This window comes from Hylobates moloch, unplaced genomic scaffold, assembly GCF_009828535.3.
Source record: "Hylobates moloch isolate HMO894 unplaced genomic scaffold, HMol_V3 SCAFFOLD_9, whole genome shotgun sequence".
In the NCBI taxonomy this organism is placed as follows: Eukaryota; Metazoa; Chordata; class Mammalia; order Primates; family Hylobatidae; genus Hylobates; species Hylobates moloch.
Window position 1 is genome coordinate 111,275,472 of NW_026652284.1, and position 20,414 is coordinate 111,295,885.

Below are 20,414 nucleotides of genomic sequence, written 5' to 3' on the forward strand. Positions count from 1 at the left end.
CAATATTGACCTGGGAGAATAACAGATCATTTGACCTTCCATGAAATGGGAGTCCCCATCCGCTTTCTCAGATGAATCTGAATTAAGACTGGAAGCTTACCTTTTCTCCTAGGCAAAATGAACCTGGTAGGATGGTTTTCTAAAGTACCATGGTTGATTTTCTTTGACGATAATTGTTACATATCAACCGCTTTTAGCATTTCTCTGGATTCTGTTTTTATTATTCTGCTGTCAGTGTGCAGGGGGACAAATACTTCCATGTATTAAATCAATATTATGTTTTCACTAGTGAAAGAGATCCTTGCCTTCACTGATTCTTCTGCTGAAGTGCTAATCAATATACACTTAAATGTTTTGGTAGAAACTAGGTTTCAGATGTTTCTTTTCATCCTTGCTACTAACTTGAGCTTTGAGGTAAGGCATTTGCAGATGAGATTCTGAAGACTGCATTTCTTTCTAAGGAAATGTGTCAGTTTTCAGGCAATATTCTCATATATTGAGTGTCAAGTAAACTTGGCATTTTCTGATAAATTTTAATGCTAGGATATAATAAAAGTAGTCATGATACTAAATTAAGACAACAATTGTGTAACTCTTGCTTTGCATAAATGTTATCTAGTAGCCAAAGGTATTACTGTGTGCCCCATGGATTATCTCATATAATTTCCGTTCTTCCAACAACCTTAGGTATTAGACATTTCTTTGTCTCCTTTTGCAGATTCTGAAACTGGCCCGTAAGTAACAAGTACATATTTGGCCCCAAATCATATTAGTGGTTAGTGGCAGTGCTGGATTGAGACAAGAACTTTTACTTTCAGTGTATCTCTACCACCCTGGAACTGTATTATATGGTAACTACTACTACCACAACCACAATAAATATTTACTGAGTACAGGACAAAGGACTTTATATGCATTATTTCATTTAACACAAGTTCAAAAATGGTGATCTTCATGGTGTGGTACTAAAGCCAGCAGTTCCTACCAGGAACTGGTAGAAAGCATCATCTTGAGTTCCATGCCAGACATACTGAACGAGAAACTCAGCGGTGGGGCCCAGCAAGCTATGGTTTAATAAACTCTCGGGTAATTCCAAGACTGAGGTTTGAGAACCGTTCTTCCAGAAACCCAAGGCTCAGAGGTGTTAAAGAAGAAGACAATAAAAAGGTGGAAAAATATAAAACAATATCAAACCATGGTGAGTCTGGAGTCCCGTTTTGACATTCCTGCATTTTGCACATTGACAACGTCCCATGGCTAAGCAGAGCTGGGTACTGAATAGAAGACTGGACTACATGCTTTATAAGCACAATCATATTTGAAACTACATTTTTAAGGCGGATAATGTTTTCAGTCCAAACTTACAGTGAAGAAACTGGGAAGGGCATGAAGTACTTGCCACAATCTTCCAGCCTTCATAACTGGTAAGTAGTAAACCCACTGTTCAGACTCATGACTCATGATATTAAAAATAAGGGTGTGAAAGATGATTTAAACTCAGTCACTTTTCTGTTTCTTTTTACAAATTATTTTATTCGTTTCTTTTCTTTTTCAACTTTTATTTTAGAATCAGGTAGTATATGTGCAGGTTTGTTATAAAGCATATTGCATGATGCTGAGGTTTGGGGTAAGACGGAACCCTCACACAGGTAGTGAATATAGTACCCAACAGGTAGTTTCTCGTCCCTTGACCCACTCTCTCCCTTCTCCCTCTAGTAGGCCCCAGTGTCTATTCTCGTCTTTATGTCCATATGTACTCAATGTTTAGCTCCCACTTAGAAGTGAGAACATGTGGTATTTGGTTTTCTGTTTCTGCATTATTTCGCTTAAGATAATTTCTTTCAGCTGCATCCATGTTGCTGCAAAGGACATGATGTCATTCCTTTTTATGGCTTCATAGTATTCCACGGTGATGTGCTGATTTAAACTTGGTCACTCTTCTGTTTCTTAATGTTATTGAGAACAATAGCTAAACTGGCTTCCAGATATCAAAGCAGTATCTTACAATCCCCCAAAGCATATTCTAAGGTTTGCAAAAGGAATCTACTAAGTATATGGGCAATTCCCCATTTGGTGATGCTTTTAAGATACAGGCCTGGAAACACAGATGAATCGGCTATCTTGTTTGTCTAAATTCAGCAGGTAGTTACTTGTGGGAAAATCCTAAAGAATGGAAAGATTTAAGAAAACCAGCAGTAACACGTCAGACCTTCCTCAATTCTAAACCTGTCTGGCAAACAGCCATGACACACCACACAGAGTGAAGGATCCCCATAAGAATAGTAACTGACCTGGGGCTGTCCCTGCACAGTGTACAAAAAAAGTGCTTCATACCCATTGCCTGAGATAGTCTTCAGAGGAGACCTGTGAGGTAGATTATGCGAATTATAGCAGAAGAGAGAACAAACTCTCACGGAGGAGGAAAATAAGTTCACAAGGTAGTAAATCATAAGTATTATTATCTTTCTTCCTGCAGTGAAGAAAGTTGGACTCAGAAGTTAAGCACTGGCTCGAGATCACACAGGTAGAGTGATGCAAGCCAAGTTCACACTAAAATCACATGCCAGGTGCTGTGCATGCCTTACATAACTTGCTGAAGATAATAGAGTTTAGCAAGGGGCAGAGTGGGAATCCTAGTTACTCTGATTCCACCTCTTGTTGTCTTTTTCCCCCTTGATAACATATTACTTGATATTAAACATAATTTGCAAAGAATGATGGCACATACCAGAGAAATCTATGACTCCAAGGGCAGGTCTAGGGGGTAGGGAAAGGAATATGTGGAAGTGTACTCTCTCTCTCTTTCTCTATATCCATCCATCCATCCATCCATCCATCCATCCATCCATCCATCCATCCAGCAATCCATCCATCATCTTTAAGAAAGAGAGGCTGCAGAAAATCACACTGGCTCACATATATTTGAGATCTTATTAGGTCCAGTCTGTGTAAACAGAATCTTGATACAACTTTTCAAGACCTACCTTAGTTGCAGTGGCCTTTGCAGACCACTAGCACCTTTGGGGATCCTATGTCAACCAATCTTGACAGCCAAATTTGAAAAGTTGAGTTTCTAAGGAAGAGCTTGAATTTCCTCACTGAGTCCTAGATCATGCATGGAAAGTCAGTAGGTCTTAATCCTGGCTGCCCATTATAATTCACTGAAGAACTGAAAATAGATTCTGCACAGATTCTGCCTTAAACAAACTGGCACAAGGTCTGGACACTAGTATTTTTTAAATGTTCCTTTGGAGATTCGAATGTGCGGCCAAGTCTAAGGACCAATGCTGTGCAGGGCAGAGACCTCAACACCTCAGTGTTATTCCACATCCTCGTTGCCTCTGATGCATTTAACTAGATTTTGGAAGCTAATAGTTGTATGATGTTTCAGTGTCTGGTCTCCTTCCAAATAATTGCTTCCTAGATCTAACCCTAAATTTCTGTACACAGGAAACCCACTGTCACAAAATGAGCAAATGACAACCGTTAAGCATGAAAAGGGCTTTGCTTTGTCTTACCCGGGGATTCCTCCAGATTCGAGTTTGTTTGCAATGTCCACATCCCAAGACCAGACATCAAACTGCCACTTCCTTAGTCCCAAAACACCGCACAGTACCGAGCCTGAGTGGATTCCAATCCTCATGTCAACATCGTGTTTTGTCCTTGACCGCACATACCTGTTGACATAGGTAAATGGAGAGACACATGTATAAGACCAGAGTGGGCAACCTTGGCTCTGCACTTTCAACGTCACCCCTTCCATGAAGACTTCTTGGGTTCTTTAATAACTGGAAGGAGTCTCTGAACATCCTTAGCCTTTTATCTATACTTTTAAAGGCTCTTTGAAACCTTCCTCCAAAACCTGCTGTGTAACCTCTGTCTCAGAGAATGGCACCAGCATCTTTTTCTACCCAACATTAACCTGTGATAGATTATTGCTTTCATACTTCATTACACATTCCATTTCCAACCAAAATGTCAACTGTTTCCTTCTTTCTAGCCCTTCTGTGACTTAGTTCAGGCCACCAACATGCCTGAGTCTGGGATCCCTGCCTCAGCCTCACCTCCTTCCAGCCCATACTGTCATGGTTTCCAGCTGCTCCCCTCTAAATACAAATGTGACCTCATTATCCCATCACTCTTTTCTGACCTACTCCTTAGAGCTGTGGTCTCTGAAATAGAGTGTTTACATCCCAGGGCTGAGCTGGGTCATCCATTGAGATGCAGGAAGAAAATGTTAGAACTTCCATTCACAGCTTTTGTTACTTATGTTGAAAAGCTTTACCAACATTTGATATATAGATTGATATTGGAAACTTAGGGGATACATGTCTGGTCATCCTCTGACTGTAAGTATGGAGGAGGCATCTTGAGAAGACAGAAGAATTTCTACCATTGGATGATTTCCTGTAGTCATGAGCATTCTTTCTTTCAGAGTATTTTGAACGGTTTTAGTTTATGATTAAATGATGTTATTTATGCAGAAAATCAAATGGTAGAATATAATACTTTGTAGTAGAATTACTAGAAAAACCTTCATTGCCCCCCAAATGCAATGATTATGTGACTTCAAAATGCTTAAAAGAGTTGTCAGACTTAAAGGTGAGCTATTCATTTGTCTTTGACAAGAAGACAAGTGTTCCAAATTTGCTGATATTTTTGTGATAATGAATCACCATTAATATTCCTTCTAGCACATATTTGAAAAAAAAAACATAAACTTGCTTAATTTATTTCTTCCAACTCAGGATGATAACTTAAGAATGAGCAAGAAAGTAATTGATTTTTAAAGAAACTGATGCTCTGAAGAAAGCATTTTGAGAATGGAAGTTTGGAAATATTTCCATCTTTTTAAGAATTTTGTTGCAAAACCAAAGTCACATTATATCATCTATCAAAATTCTTAGAGCTGCACATTTACTAATGTTTAAATATCTTCTAAATGAAGATTTCTGATGATGTCTGAACCCATTTATAAGGGCTTAAATCCATTTATGAGGTTGGAAAACATTTATAAGATATATGTTTAGCTCTGATAGCCACTGAAGCCTGGTATAGAAATATATTGAACTTAAAACCTGACCTTTACGTTACTATATCACAAACTATTAAAATTTTTTTAAAAAAAGGATTATGTTTAAACCCATTACTGTCTAATAAATGGTGAAAGCAGAAAAGTCTTAATTAAATTAAATTAAATTGTAAGTAATTTAAAATATTTTAAAATTGTAATTAAATTAAAATATTTAAATTAGATACTGTAATTAAATTAAAATATTTTAAAGTATTTTTATTTTCTCATTATCCTTTAAAATCCCTATATTATGTATATTTTATGGTATATGTTTTTAAACATATGAATATAATTAATAGAATAGATAATAAATATAATTTTATTAGATATGCATATCTTCATATAATTTTATTAATAAAAATAGGGGATCAAAATATTTAGACACTACTGTTCTATAAGATACAATGGAAAATTCCTAGTCTGGCACACAAAATTCCTCATGATCTGTCCGGTGCCTTAGTTATTCTTCTCATTCCTCATGCACACATTAGACTCCAGCCATCCAAACAACAAGTCATTGTCTGAACCTTGTGTTCCTTCTTTCTTCTCTGGGACCATGGTGCTTCCTCAATCTGGAATGTCCATTACCTCATTCATTGGAAGAGCTTCTACTCCATCTTTTAGAGTGAAGCTTGGTTTAACTCTGGCCAGTAGGCTGCCCTGATTTCCAAGTCTGACTTATGTACCTTTCCCTGTGTTCTCATTGCATCCTTGGTGAACAATAATTAGGGTGCTCTGTTATAATAATCTGTCTCCTCTAAACTAATTGAGAATGGGGACTTTGAATGACTACTCTTTATATTCCTGTCTTAAGATTGTACTATAGCTGGCACTTGGTTAACACTTAGCAGGTGTTTATTGAGTAGGTGGATGGGTGGATGCCTGGGTGTCCAATACTTTCTATTAATGTTCATATATATCCAAGCTTTTTGGTAAAGAGTATAAGGCCCTTGAAGGCATTATTCCTGCCTGAGTCAGCCTTATATTCCTCACAGCCTGGAGCATCCTGCTTTTCATATGGTAGGACTTAAGACATGCAGTGTCCTTTTTTAAAAGAAAAAAATAATGAATGAATGATTCCATGTACTCAATCGAATCTTTGCAGTCTCTGTTCTTAAGTTGTAAGGTAATGCAAAGCTATTTACATAAGAAAGTAAAGTTGAATTGGGTTGATAATATGGAAATATTGTAATAAATTAGACATTAGACGGGCAACCCGTGAACATTAGAAGAAATGCTTGTAACTAAAGGATGAGGTTTTTCTTGATCTTGGTGAAGTTCCTGGTTTCTGGGTCATTGTTTTGACTTTAACTCTTAAGTTAAAAAGCATATGGTACTTTATATTAACTGACAATGAAAACTGTAGGAGCCATTTAAAAAAAAATTGACAGGGCAAGAGAAGAAATGGCATCCAGCCTTTGAGAGGAGCACATCAGTTTCTGAGGCACTTTCCCAATGAGCTTCTGTGCAGGAGGTCATTGAGAGGGGTCGTTTGTGCTATCCACAGCCATGCCCACTACTATATTATTCAAGTGTGTAGTAGGATTGTCCTCCCTGCATACTTTTTTAATTTTTAATTTTTGTGAATACATAGTAGGTGTATATATTTATGGGGTACATGAGGTGATTTGAGGTGTGCAATGTGAAATAATCACATCATGGAGAATGGAGTATCCGTTCCCTCAGGCATTTATCCTTTGAGTTACAAACAATCCAATTACAGTCTTTTAGCTATTTTAAAATGTACAATTAAGTTATTATTGACTATAGTCTGTTGTGCTATCAAATAATAGGTTTTATTTATTTTTTCTACCCATTAGCCATCCCCACCTCTCTCCTAACTCCCCACTACCCTTCCCAGCCTCTGGTAACCATCATTCTACTCTCTATGTCCATGAGTTCAATTGTTTTGATTTTTAGATCCTGCAAATAAGTGCAAACGTGATGTTTGTCTGGATATTGATGTCGCTTTTGACCAATGAAATACAAGCAGAAGTAATATGTGTCACTTCCGGGCAGAAGCTTTAAGACCATGATCAACCATACTCTTTAAAAATTTTTTCTCTCCTGTATCCACCATCATGAGTCAAGGAGCTCCTGATGAAGCCTTCTTAACCAGCGTCCTTGAATCAGGATAAAATGTGATGATATCCTGCTATCACACCCCCCTCCTGTAATGAACATAAAGTGTGAATGAAAAATAAATGTTTACTGTTTTAAGTCACTAAGATTTTAGGGATGGTTGTTACTATCCTGACTGGCACAGTCATGGGTCCCAATTGATGTTTTCCTTATTACACTGTCATTACTGTAGTATGAGGGTTAATATCACAGACTTCAGTGCCAGACAGCCAAGTTCTCATCTTGTTCCATCACTTACGGGCAACATGACCTTAGAGAAGTTATTTTAACTCCCTATAGATGCTTTAATCTCTGCATCGATAAAATGTTAATAACATTGTCAAGATTAAGTGAATAAACACATGCAGGGAGTTTATAACAGTGCCTGGCCTTTAATAAGGACTAGTTGCTTGTCTGTTTATGAAGGAATTGTAGCCTGAGAAAGTAAAATGATTTTCCCTATGGCCCAGAGCTGGTAAGCAGAATTCCAGGACTAAGCTGGTACTGTTGTGTTTTTAAAACCCGTACTCTTTGCAACGTGTGATCCTGGGCACGTAGTTTAATTTGACCCTGAGTTTCAATAGTTGTAAAATAAGGCACTACCTGATTGCTTCACACACAGAACTATTGTGAGCCCCAAAGGATATAATAATGGATGTTAAAGTGCTTTGCCAGCTAATGGTGAGAGACTATTAAACAGCACACGGTGCTAATGTCATTAGGCAATTAACATTATACAGAGAATGCACTGGAGCATCTTAATGAAAAGACATTTAGATGATTTTTAGTTTCCTCTACAAAACAAGAAGCATAGCAAGAAGACAACATTTTTTTACTGCATGGCTTTTCTTTCTCTTTCATTTTGTGTCTGGGATTTGACTTAAATAAAGACAAGAATGAAACTATGTAAAAGTAATTAATAATTTACAGACATTGATCCTCGTTAGTAAGGCTACTCCGTGGTTGCAAAGAACCACAAACACACACAATGTATTTCAAGATCAGTTCTTGAGGGCAGGACCTCAGAGCATTCTTGAAGCTAAAATGGAGGCAATTCTACTCCTAGCAACAAGTCTTGTTCAGCTCTTCCAGAGCAGAGCCCCAGGGATGTTTTGCTGTACCTAATCAGTCACAGATTAAGAGAAAAGGACTATAGATGACATCTGCACCTTCTCTTTCTTCTCTAGACACTCGGGTTCTGGAGGGCAGGGATGCCACCTTCCATTCACACTTAGCTCAAAGCTTAGCACACAGACATAGTCAGTGCTGAAAGTTATTTATCAAGTTAATGGAGAAAGCTCAATGGCTTTCTGGGTTCACAGGCCTTTGGCTGTCCCAAGATGGATCTAAGAGTCCCAGAGAAACCACTGAGTTGCCTTAGGACCTGCTAGTTGGGGAGGGGAAGACCCCCTAAACCTCTTCCTTTCAAATAGAGCAAATCTACTTTCTGTTCTTCATGGGGAGATTCCATTCAAAATTTCTTTTAAGTAAAAAACACACGTAATTACCATTATTATTTTTGCTCACCTCTATCTAGCTGGGGACAAATCATGCAACAATTAACAAACTAAAGACTGACAACATTATTTCTTTTAACTGAACTATTAAGGAAGCATGTTACAATTATAAGGTAAAAAATGAAGGACCTTAGATTTTTTCTTTCAACTTAAATGCTTCAAAGGGTTCTTTTTAGACAATTAATCCATAGAAGTTGCTAGAGGAATGACAGGGCGCATAATTCAGTAGCAATCATTGACCTATACACTAGACAGGAATTCCATTGCTGTAGGGGCTAGAGCAAATTACACATATTTCCCCAGCAACACCACACAGGCATAGAACCTGCATTAAAGCAGGCCCGGATCTGACGTCACACTTCTGCATTTACTGCTTGTGGATGTCAGGCTAGTTGCTTTAGTCTCAGTGTCTCAATCTTCCCAGGTGCAATGGGGAAGAGAATTGGTCCTCTGTAGAGGTGTTAGGATGGTTCATAAAATAATATATGTAAAACACTTAGCCTGGTGGATACTGAACACTCAAAAATAGTACCTAGTACTAATTTTTGGAAGTAATACCATTTTTCAACTGCACAGATTGAATCAGACCAATAAAAAATGCTGAATTGATCACCTACCTACCCTTTTCTGCTAAAACTCTGCCTACATCAACTCTATTCACACAGACATGGCTTCAACCAACCCATCAATGGTGCAGTTCTCAGGCATAAACTGGTCTAAACAGAGTGAACAATGGTTACAATTTAGGCGGAATTGATTGGGCCCCAGTCACCTGGAAAAAACGGTGCCCTTGAACATTCCAGAACAAAGGAAAGGCAAGAGAATTAGTTATGGAGGTCAACTATGTTCATTGCCCAGGGCGTTTTGTGCAGACGTGGAATCATCTTCATAACAAACCTGTATCACTACCTGAACCATTTTACAAATGAGAGAACTGAGTCACGAGAGGTATATTGCTTTAAGTCACACAGTTATTGATGCACTAGTTAGAATTTCACCACGGGTGTATGAGCCTGAACCCATTGGTCCATTTCTACTTCCCTGCATGTCTTCTTTGAAGGGAAATACAAAAGGAAGTATGTGGACTACTGGGGTCTGAGCTGACTCAGCCCAATATATGGACATAGTCTCTACAGATTAATCTCCAAAGCCTCCCTTCTTACAGATCTGAGTTTGCTGAGGGTACTTCAGGAGTCATTGTGTGGTAGGGACTGCCATTGTGGTGGCCATGGAGCCCAACTTTGCCTTCAACCCTGATCCATTCTATTGCCTCTGCTGGACTTTAGTATCAGCCTGCCATATGAAACATAGGGTCCATCTGCTTCTTAAAATGTTTGAAAGCCACCATGTATTGGGAGCAAGCCCCCCAAAGTCTGGCCATAAACTGGCCCCAAAACTGGCCATAAATAAAATCTCTGCAGCAATGTAACATGTCCATAATGGCCATAATGCCCAAGCTGGAAGATTGTGGGTTTACAGGAATGAGGGCAAGGAACACCTGGCCCGCCCAGGGTGGAAAACCGCTTAAAGGCATTCTTAAGCCACAAACAAAAGCATGAGCGATCTGTGTCTTAAGGGTGTGTTCCTGCTGCAATTAATTCGGCCCATCCCTTCGTTTCCCTCAAGGGATACTTTTAGTTAATTTAATATCTATAGAAACAATGCTAATGATTGCTGTTAATAAATATGTGGGTAAATCTCTGTTTGGGGCTTTCAGCTCTGAAGGCTGTGAGACCCCTGATTTCCCACTTCACACCTCTGTATTTCTGTGTGTGTATCTTTAATTCCTCTAGCGCCACTGGGTTAAGGTCTCCCTGACCGAGCTGGTCTTGGCACCATGCTTACCCTGACATGAAAGTTGTGATTTCACGAAGTGCTTCCCAATTCATGTTCTCATTTTGATAGCCACAGTGACTCTGAAAGGTAGATGCCTATCAATATTATAAATTTTGATTTTACAGATGAGCAAACTGAGGCTCTGAGAGGATTAAGATATGGTTATTATCTCTCCTGTGCCAGGCCTTTGACCTTAATATCCTCATTTCATCCTCATTTCCACCACAGGCTACATATGCAGCTCATCCATTTATTCTTTCAACAAGTGTCTGTTGAAGAACTCTAAAGATATAAGCAGTGGCCCAAATAGACAAATCAATTTCTGCATTCATGGAGCTTACATCAATGTGGTTTTTTCCCATTTTACAACCAAGGAAGCTGGAGCCCAGAGAGGTTAAGTCACACGGGTGTTAGGTACTGCCAGATTCCAAGCTGAATGGTGGTTGGATACTTTGCTGCTGCTTGCACTCCCTTCCAGTGGAAAGGTAATGGGGAAGGCCTAACTGCACTCACATTCAAAAGCAGGGCGGATCTAGGGAGAGAAAAGTGAGAGCAATGGTGTTCTTGAAGACGAAAGCGTTGCTGACCCTGCCTGCTTTGGTGCCCTGGAATCTTAGAAGAACAATAGAGACCAAGTCAGGACAGCAGCTGTGTGCCAAGTCAGCATTTCCTTGTTGATCCCGCTCAGGGGAGTTCTGAAGTTCTGAATTCTGGATTTTTTAGAACAATTTATTTCCTGAAATGGTCCTAACTCAGGGGTGAGAGATGCACGGGGAGAGTGTGTGTGTGTGTGTGTGTGTGTGTGTGTGTGTTGGGGGTGAAACCTTTGGTGCTTCTTTTATTCCCGTTAATTTCCTCTCCTTCCTTCAAGATGCCCGTTATTGTATAGTGCATTTCCTCTTCCAACGTGCCCTCTGTCCTACGTGACTGGCAGCACTCAGCATTCCCTAGCAGCCCACATCTGGCCCTGTAGCCTGGCCTGCTGCAGTGCTTCACTGCCTGCATTCAAAACCCAAAACATTCTGGGTTGGGGACATAGTTTCTTTTAAATAGAACTGGAATGTTTTTTGGAGTTATTACAATTTTCCAGATACATAAGGTAATACTCAAGGATAGACATTCTTATGATTCTCTGATTTTGTGTGGGTCTTAATCAACTCAGGCTTCCATAACAAAATTTATAGACTGGATGGCATAAACAAGAGGAATGTATTTCTCACAATTCTGGAGGCTGGGAAGTCTGAGATTACGGTGCTAGCAGGATCAGGTTCTGGTGAGGGCCCTCTTCCTGGCTTGCAGATGGCTGCCTTCCTGTTGTGCCCCCACAAGGTGGAGAGAGAGAGCCAGCAAGCTCTCTGGGGTCTCTTCTAATAAGGGCACTAAGCCTCATTTAAACCTAATTAGCTCCCAAAAGCCTCATCTCCAGATACTGTTATATTTGTGGTTAGGGCTTCAACACAGGAATTTTGGGGGGATAAAATTCAGCCCATAGCAGTGTGATTTATTAAATGAGGGAGTAAAACCTATTTTTTAAAACAACTATATTATGAAATATATTTTAAGAGATTATTCCCATCTTAACTAATTTAAAAATTATTTAATGTGTTTTGTTTCTTGTTGGTAAAAATAAACATAATGTTGGATAAAATTTTAGATGTCAACTTAGAACTGTGTGAGGGGTGTAGCTTTCAACATTATTTTAGAGAGTATGGAGCAAAGAGTTTGTAAATCGCTGTTCTAAAAACCAGAATCAAACCCTTCCATTGGACAACTTCTAATCCAGTGCTACAGAAAGTGTGTATCCTGGCTGGGCGTGGTGGCTCATGCCGTAATCTCAGCACTTTGGGAGGCCGAGGCGGGCAGATCGCCTGAGGTCAGGAGTTTGACGCCAGCCTGGCCAACATGATGAAACCCTGTCTCTACTAAAAATACAAAAATTAGCTGGGCATGGTGGCACACGCCTGTAGTCCCAGCTTCTCAGTAGTAGCTGAGGCAGGAGAATCCCTTGAACCCGGGAGGTGGAGGTTGCAGTGATCCGAGATCACGCCACTGCATTCCAGCCTGGGTGACAGAGTGACACTCCGTCTCCAAAAAAAAAGAAAGTGTGTATCCCATTAGATGTTCCACAAGAGAAGTCTCTGTTTAAACAGAGCTCTGTGGGACTGGTGAGTATCTCATGTCCAAACTGGGAGAGTCATTTAACCTGAACCTTCATCTACCCTTTTGCTGTTTTCTAACATGGCCCAGACACTTAACAGCCACAGGCTCATGTGGAGAGTGTGGGGAGTCCTGGCCAAAGATTTTTGTGTGCATTATTTAATTTACACCTACACACACACACACCCCACACACATGACGTATGTTGTGATGGGCTATGGCCAGGCCAACTGTAGGCACATAGATACAGTGAGAGCAAGAACATGGCTCTGTGTCAACAGGAATTTCATGTAAAGGGGTTAATCTCTGAGTGCCAATATGGCCTCTCTCCCAGCCTGCAGAAGACTGGGTGCAGAGCTTGACGGTTGGGCTGGTAAATGTTTAACTACTGTCTCTCTGGGAAAAAAAGGTCCTGATTTGTAATGTCTGTCAACTTCTGTGGTGTCACTATTTTTGTCACGGATGAGTTCAAGCTTCCAACTTGAGGTCAACTGACTTGTACAATTCCTGCAAGTTTAACAACTGGCTTTTGCAAACAGGCAGGGGCTGACCTCGGCATATCACTTTTTAAGGCTTGTGACTGGGTAGTTTTCTCCTCCTGTGTGGGGAGCTGAGACCACTGCAATTCACTTCTCTCTGTATGGAACAGAGAGGGACACCACAGCCCCGCCCACTTCCTGTGCCCTTACTTCTCTGTGCTTTGTGTCTTGCTTCTTTCTATTGTGGCAGTGAGCTGAAGTCACTTCAACTATCCTTCAATATTCAAACCTGGATTAGTCCTTATGGTGTGGCCTTCCACGTTATTATCCCCAGTTTCCTCAGGAAGAAACTGAGATTCAACATGTTTAAGATTCTTGGAAGTAGGGCCTGGTGCAGTGGCATTTGCCTATAATCCCAGCTACTTGGGAGGCTGAGGTGGGAAGATCCCCTGAGCCCAGGATTTCCAGGCTACAGTGAGCTATGATTGCACCACTTCACTTTAGCTTGGGTGACAGAGTGAGATTCCGTTTCTTAAAAAAAAAAAAAAAAAAAAAAAAAAGATTCTTAGAAGTAGAATGTGAACTAAATTCTCCTGAGTTCTAAATCCTAAGCATTTCCCAGTATATCATGTGGACTCTTCCCAGAAGTGTCACTGGGTTAGAGTGAGAACTGTGTTACATGAACAGAGTAAGCAATGGACAACAGTGTGCCAGGGACACTGTGAGGACCCTTCCATTAAGAGCCAAAAGACACAGTGATCCAAGGATGCTAATGGCATACGGCTCTACCACATGTGGGGCTCCTGGTATTTCAAAGGGAAAGACAGCTCTGGTCACACTAGACTCCCCTGCCCACAAACCTCTAAAGGCTCTGCCACTTATCCAATGAAGTGAAAGTGTTGTTACTATTATGTTGGTGCAAAAATAATTGAGGTTTTTTGCCATTGATACATTTTGATAGTCATCTTGACTCATCTCCATATATTCTAACTCTGCGCTTTTGCAGATGCTATTGCCTAAGGGAGGGAGGAACACTGCGATGGTTAATTTTATGTGTCAATTTGGTTAGGCCTTTGTATCCAGATATTTGGTCAAATACCAGGCTAGATGTTGCTGGGAAGGTGTTTTTTAGGTGAGATGAGCATTTAAATCAGTAGACTGAGTAAATCAGATTACTCTCCACAATGTGTGTGGGCTTTACACGGTCAATTGAAGACCTTAAGAGAAAAATTACTGCTGTTCCCCAAGGAAGATGAAATTCTGAATCCAGCCTGCTTTTGGGCTCAAGCTACAATATCAACTCTTCCCTGGATCTGCAGCCTGCTGGTCCACCCTGCAGATTTTAGACTTGACTAGCCTCCACAATTTTGTGAACCAATTTCTTAAAACAAATTTTTATAAGTAATACACACCCTGTTTGTTCTGTTTCTCCAGAGAACCCTAATACAAACACCTTCCTGTCATCTCTACCTGTCAAAACTTCTTTTCTTTTTGAAATAACATTTTCTTTTCTAGTTATATTAGTTATACATGATTATTCCTAAATATTAAAAAATATAGTAAAGAATAAAGAAGAAAATTAAAACTACTCAATTTCATCACAGAGCTTTATGTCCTTTCTTTTTATAAAAACAGATTTATTAAAAAGTGGAGGTTCCCATTCCAGCAGGGGTAGCTAAAAATAAATAAAAAATTTAAAAAGCTGAAGTTAGTTTAAACATGTGTGCATGTGTGTATGTGTGTATTCTACCATGTATATTTTAAATGCATAAGCATTTTTCATGCCCTGAATATTAATGTAAACCATGATGTTTAATGGTTGCCCATTTTTCTTTTCTTTCTTTCTTTTTTTTTTTTTTTTTTTTTTTGAGACAGAATTTTGCTCTTATTGCCCCGGCTAGAGTAGTGCAATGGCACGATCTTGGCTCACCACAACCTCTGCCTCCCGGGTTCAAGCGATTCTCCTGCCTCAGCCTCCCTAGTAGCTGGGATTACAGGCACACGCCACCATGCCTGGATAATTTTGTATTTTTAGTAGAGATGAGGTTTCTCCATGTTGGTCAGACTGGTCTTGAACTCCCGATCTCAGGTGATCTGCCTGCCTTGGCCTCCCAAAGTGCTGGGATTACAGGTGTGAGCCACCGCACCTGGTCGTTACCCATTTTTCTATTTTTTACATATGCCAGAATTTATATAATCATTTCCATACCTTTGAACATTTATGGCATCAGATGGTGCTGTGGTCTGAATATGTCCCACATATTTCATGTATTAGAAAGTCTCCAAGTGGCAGTATTGAAAGGGAGCTTTTAAGAGGTGATTGGATCATAAGGGATCTGCCCTTATGAATGAATGATTCCATTCACAGATTAGTGGATTCATGGGTTAATGGATTAGTGGGTTATCATGGCAGTGGAACTGGTGGATTAATAAGGAGAGGAAGAGGCTTGAGCTAGCACATAAGCTCACTCAACTCCTCATCATAAGATGCCTTGTGCCCCCTTGTGATTTCACAGTGAGTCTCCACCAGCAAGAAGTCTCTCACCAGATGTGGTCCCTTAGCCTTGGACTTCTTAGCCTCTAGACTATAAGAAATAAATTCCTTTTCTTTGCGTGTAGTCTGTTTCAAATATTCTGTCAGTAAGCAACAGAAAACAGGCTAATAAAAGATGAACATGATTCAGAGCCTTTGCTATGTCACTTACAAGCTGTGTGTCACTGGTCAGAAGATGTTTTTATTCTATCAGAGCTTGAGTTTCATTTGGAAATTGTTGGTATTTGTGAAGTAATTCAGGTAGATTATTTAGTATAGTGCCTGGCACATGGCGAACATTCTATCAATATTAGTTTATCAACAATTATTTCTACATATATTCAGTTTTCATATTACAAATAATTTTGCTAAAAATAAAAATTTCTGTCCATGTACTGAACATCACTCTAATTGAAGTAGGCTTATGAATGCTGAATTTAATGCCATTTTGGAACAGAGTGAGACAAGGGACTTTTGGGGGAAATAAAGGGAAAGAGAGAGAGAAAGAAAAGAGGGAGAAGAAGTGATGAAGGGAAGGAAGGAATAGAAAAAAAGAGAAAAAAATAAAATGTAAGAAAGAGAGAAATAAAAAGGAAAGGAGGCTGGGAGGCAGGTTTAGGCATTCTTGCCTTCAGTAAAAACAATATAATTTCTGTTTTTCATTTCTTGTCCTGCCATATCGCTTGGCAGGGTGACCCTGCCACAAGGATTAAGACCTTTACTTGAATTAACTGTTGGGGACAAGCCAGTTACTACTTGGCATTCTGCTGTCATTCCTATGACTTTTTTAGCAATTGCACTGTAAAGACCAAGCTCTGCAATTTTCATTAAGATTAATCAAGAACAACTTTTACATATCATTAATAAACATTGCATATGACAGAGCCCAGTGTCAGCCCTGGCATCTTTTCAACGATCAGGACTCCCCAAAACAGACACAGAATATGTGAAGAGAAGCCACCTGGAGTCACTTTTCAATCTATGTAACAGAAACTATTATATAAGCCTATTTTAATTAATTTAATTTTAGGAACAGACATGCATGAGATGACATTAAGTGTTTCATTGGAAATAAAATTACATTCAATCTCTTTTTTGCCGTTCATCTAGCTAATATCATGTTTCTAAAATTAAGTATTTTTGGTAGATTGAATTTACTATGAGGCTCTTTTGATTAGGGCTTATTATCTTGTTATTCTCAGATGTTTATTGACTGACATTTTCCTCTTTCAATATCAGTTCTGCTAAAGTATTAGGAATGTACCAATGTACGTAGGATCTCCTAAACTATATGTTGATCCTTTGGGTATTGATGGCAAATTTCAGGCATCAGTAGCAATTGCGCAAATCTGGAGTTGGGAGGTGGGCTACCATGATGACTAAGATAGACGGCTTTGAAGTCAGATGATTCCAGAATTGGTCCCCTCGTGCTGCCACTGACTAGTCATGTGATCTAGGTGGAGGTAATTATACAATCTCTGTTAGCTTGTATGGCAGAGGCACCTGCCAGCCATAACTGAAGCATACCCTGAGGGTGACCCTATGGTCTAAGAAGAGCGTTAGTCTGGAGTTCCAAGCTAAGGAATCTGAGAGTGGCCAACATGGAGATCCACTGCTTATCCATGAAGAACAGCCAAACCTCTGGCTCATTCCCCTGGCACACAGGCTGTAAGGGCACTGAGGCCCTTTGCTTTGGATGAAATGGGGGTTGCTAGGTGGAGAGCACTAAGTAAAAATGCTGTATAAACAGCATACTTTTTACAAATTGTAGTTGTCTTCTTGTGCAGGGTGCCACCACCGGACCACCCCATGTGTAATTTCCCCCCGTAAACCCTGTCTCATTTGCTGTCTCTAGGTCTCATCTTCAGCCTGAGACACAGTACCATCCGTACTGGACGCAATAGGGGTCCAGCACTACATGGCTCCAATTTTCTCATTGGTAAAGTAGGAGCCCACTTCCAGACCTTCCATTAGTTAGGACAAACCTGTCTAGCTATACTGTTTGTTGTTTGCATCCATTCTCATTGTTGCTCTAAGCTAATCTGATTTGTCCATGCTGCAGACATACTTAGTTCTTCAGTATTTGGCCTATCACCCCGCCTATCTTCTAGAATTTTTATGAGGTCTTAATGAGCCAATACATGCAAGACATTTATCTCAGTATCTGGGATATAGTTAGTGTTTAAGAAACTCAAGCGGCCGGGCATGGTGGCTCCCAGCACTTGGGAGGCTGAGGCAGGCGGATCATGAGGTCAGGAGATCAAAACACAGTGAAACCCCGTTATCTACTAAAAATACAAAAAAAAAAAAAAAAATTAGCTGGGCGTGGTGGCATGCGCCTGTAGTCCCAGCTACTGGGGAGGCTGAGGCAGGAGAATCCCTTGAATCCGGGAGGTGGGGGTTGCAGTGAGCCGAGATCGCGCCACTGCACTCTAGCCTGGGTGAGCAGAGTGAGACTCCGTCTCAAAAACAAAACAAAACAAAAAGAAACTCAAACTGCTATCATTATTTTATGAGCATAGAATAGAAGCCATGGTAAAACAATAGGTTTCTGTAACTCAACTGCATCAAATTTTCCATTATCCAAACTCAGCCTCCCTTGCAAGATTCTATTAAAAATATTTCCATAGTGATAACATGCATGCTACCTATTTGAGTTTTCCTATTTGAAGTTGGGATCTTATTATCCTCATTTTGCAGATGAGGCCATGGAGGCTATAAGTTAAGTCACCCACCCATCGTTACAGACCTAATTACAGGAAGAGGCAGGAAACAGGGTAGGTCTGTTGCTGCCTGTCAGGGGCTCCCTAACCCACCCCATTCACTCAGCATATTTTCTATGTCACCTTACAGTACAATAGGCACTCTTTCAGGGAAACTTTGTCACAGTCACATCCAGCAATGAATTATAATTTTAATAAAATGGAATCCTGACTGGAATTCTTGGAGTAGTCAATTGAAAAATAAGTTTAATGTCATGATAAATGTTTGATTTAATTAAAATTTGTATGTCACATATTGTCTGTTGGGTGACTCTTGGAACTCAGCTTTGATGTGTTATCATCCCTTCCTTTCTATTTCACAGCTGCTGCTCTATTTCAGGTCCTTACTTCTCTCCCCTGGATTAGTATGAGAATATCCCCAAACCGGTTTCCTTTCCTTTGGCCTCTGCTCCTCCATTCCAGTGTCAAGGGGAGAGAGAGTTATCCCTCTCCACAGTCATCTTCCTGACGTCCAGATCTGACCATGTCACTTCCCTACTTTAAGAGTCAGTGACTTTTCATTGCCTGAGGGATAAAGCCCCAGCGTATCTTACCCTAAACCTATTGTTTTAATTCAGAATTGTGGTAATCACGAAGGTCAGCTTCAACGCTTAACACACACACATGCACACACATACAAACACATATAAACACATACATATATACCACACATGTACATACATTTACATACATATGTACACACATACACTAATGCACACATACATGTGGCTTTTGCCATTCTTAACAGCTAGCATGACTCGTTGTTCAAGCCTTTGTTTCCAGGAAAAAAAAAAAACTTTGGTTCTTGGTTAAAAAGGCTACTGTGCAAACAGCTCAGTAAAAGGCAAATGACAGGGAAAAAGGTTTCCCTCTTACTTGTACTTTTGATTGTCTTGACTCTTGCCCACTTTGCATTTAAAAAATATTTTTTATTTTTTGTACATTGACAGGTAAAATTGTATATATTTGTTGCATACAACATGAAGATTTGAAACATATATACATTGTGGAATCTAGCTAATTAACACATGTATTACCTCACAATTATCATTTTTATGGTGAGAACACATGACATCCAGTCTCTTACCATTTTTCAAGAATAAAATATATTGTCAACTATAGTCACCAAGCTGTATAATAGGCCTTTTGAATTTATTTCTCCTATCTAATTGAAATTTTGTATCTTTTGATTAACGTCTCCTCAACCACACTCCAACCACCCCTAGACCCTGATAACCACCATCTCTACTTCTATGGGTTAGCTTTTATAGCTTCCACATAGGAGTGAGATCATGAGGTATTTATCTATCTGTGCTAAGGTTATATTTTTTAACATGATGTCCATGTTCATCTATATTATTGACAATGCCAGGATTTCCTTCTTTATGGTGTAATAGTATTCCATTACACACACACACACACACACACACACACACACACATATATATATACACACACACCACATTTTTCTTTATCCATTCATCCATTGATGGACATTCAGGTTGATTACATATCTTGGCTGTGGTAAATAATGCTGCAATAAACCTGGGAATACAGACATTTCTTCAACATACAGATTTCATTTCCTTTGCATAACTACTCAGTAGTGGAATTATTAGATCATATGGTAGTTCTATTTTTTAAGTTTCTGAAGAACTGACACTGTTTTAAATAATAACTGTATTAATTTACATTTCCACCAGCAGCGTTCAAAGTTTCCTTTCCACCACCTCCTGGCCAATACTTGTTATCTCTTGACTTTTTGATAGCAGCTATTCTAATAGGTGTGAAGTGATATCTCATTGTGGTTTTTATTTGCGTTTCCCTGATGATTAGTGATGTTTAACTTTTTAAAAAATATACCTGTTGGGTTGTATATCTTCTTTTGAGAAATGTATATTCAAGTCCTTTGCCCATTTTAAAATCAGGTGATTT

At 39.5% G+C, this 20,414-nt stretch overlaps 1 protein-coding gene across 3 annotated transcripts in view; it reads right to left on the bottom strand.

The window, feature by feature from the left end:
* The window catches only part of ADCY8 (adenylate cyclase 8), a 263,282-nt gene that overhangs the window by 129,850 nt on the left and 113,018 nt on the right, over window positions 1-20,414 (bottom strand). For all 3 annotated transcript variants that reach the window (XM_032760443.2, XM_032760446.2, XM_058443978.1), the window contains exon 6: window positions 3,519-3,677. In XM_032760443.2, coding sequence (XP_032616334.1) covers window positions 3,519-3,677 — 159 coding nt within the window. The remainder of the gene's footprint in view (window positions 1-3,518; window positions 3,678-20,414) is intronic.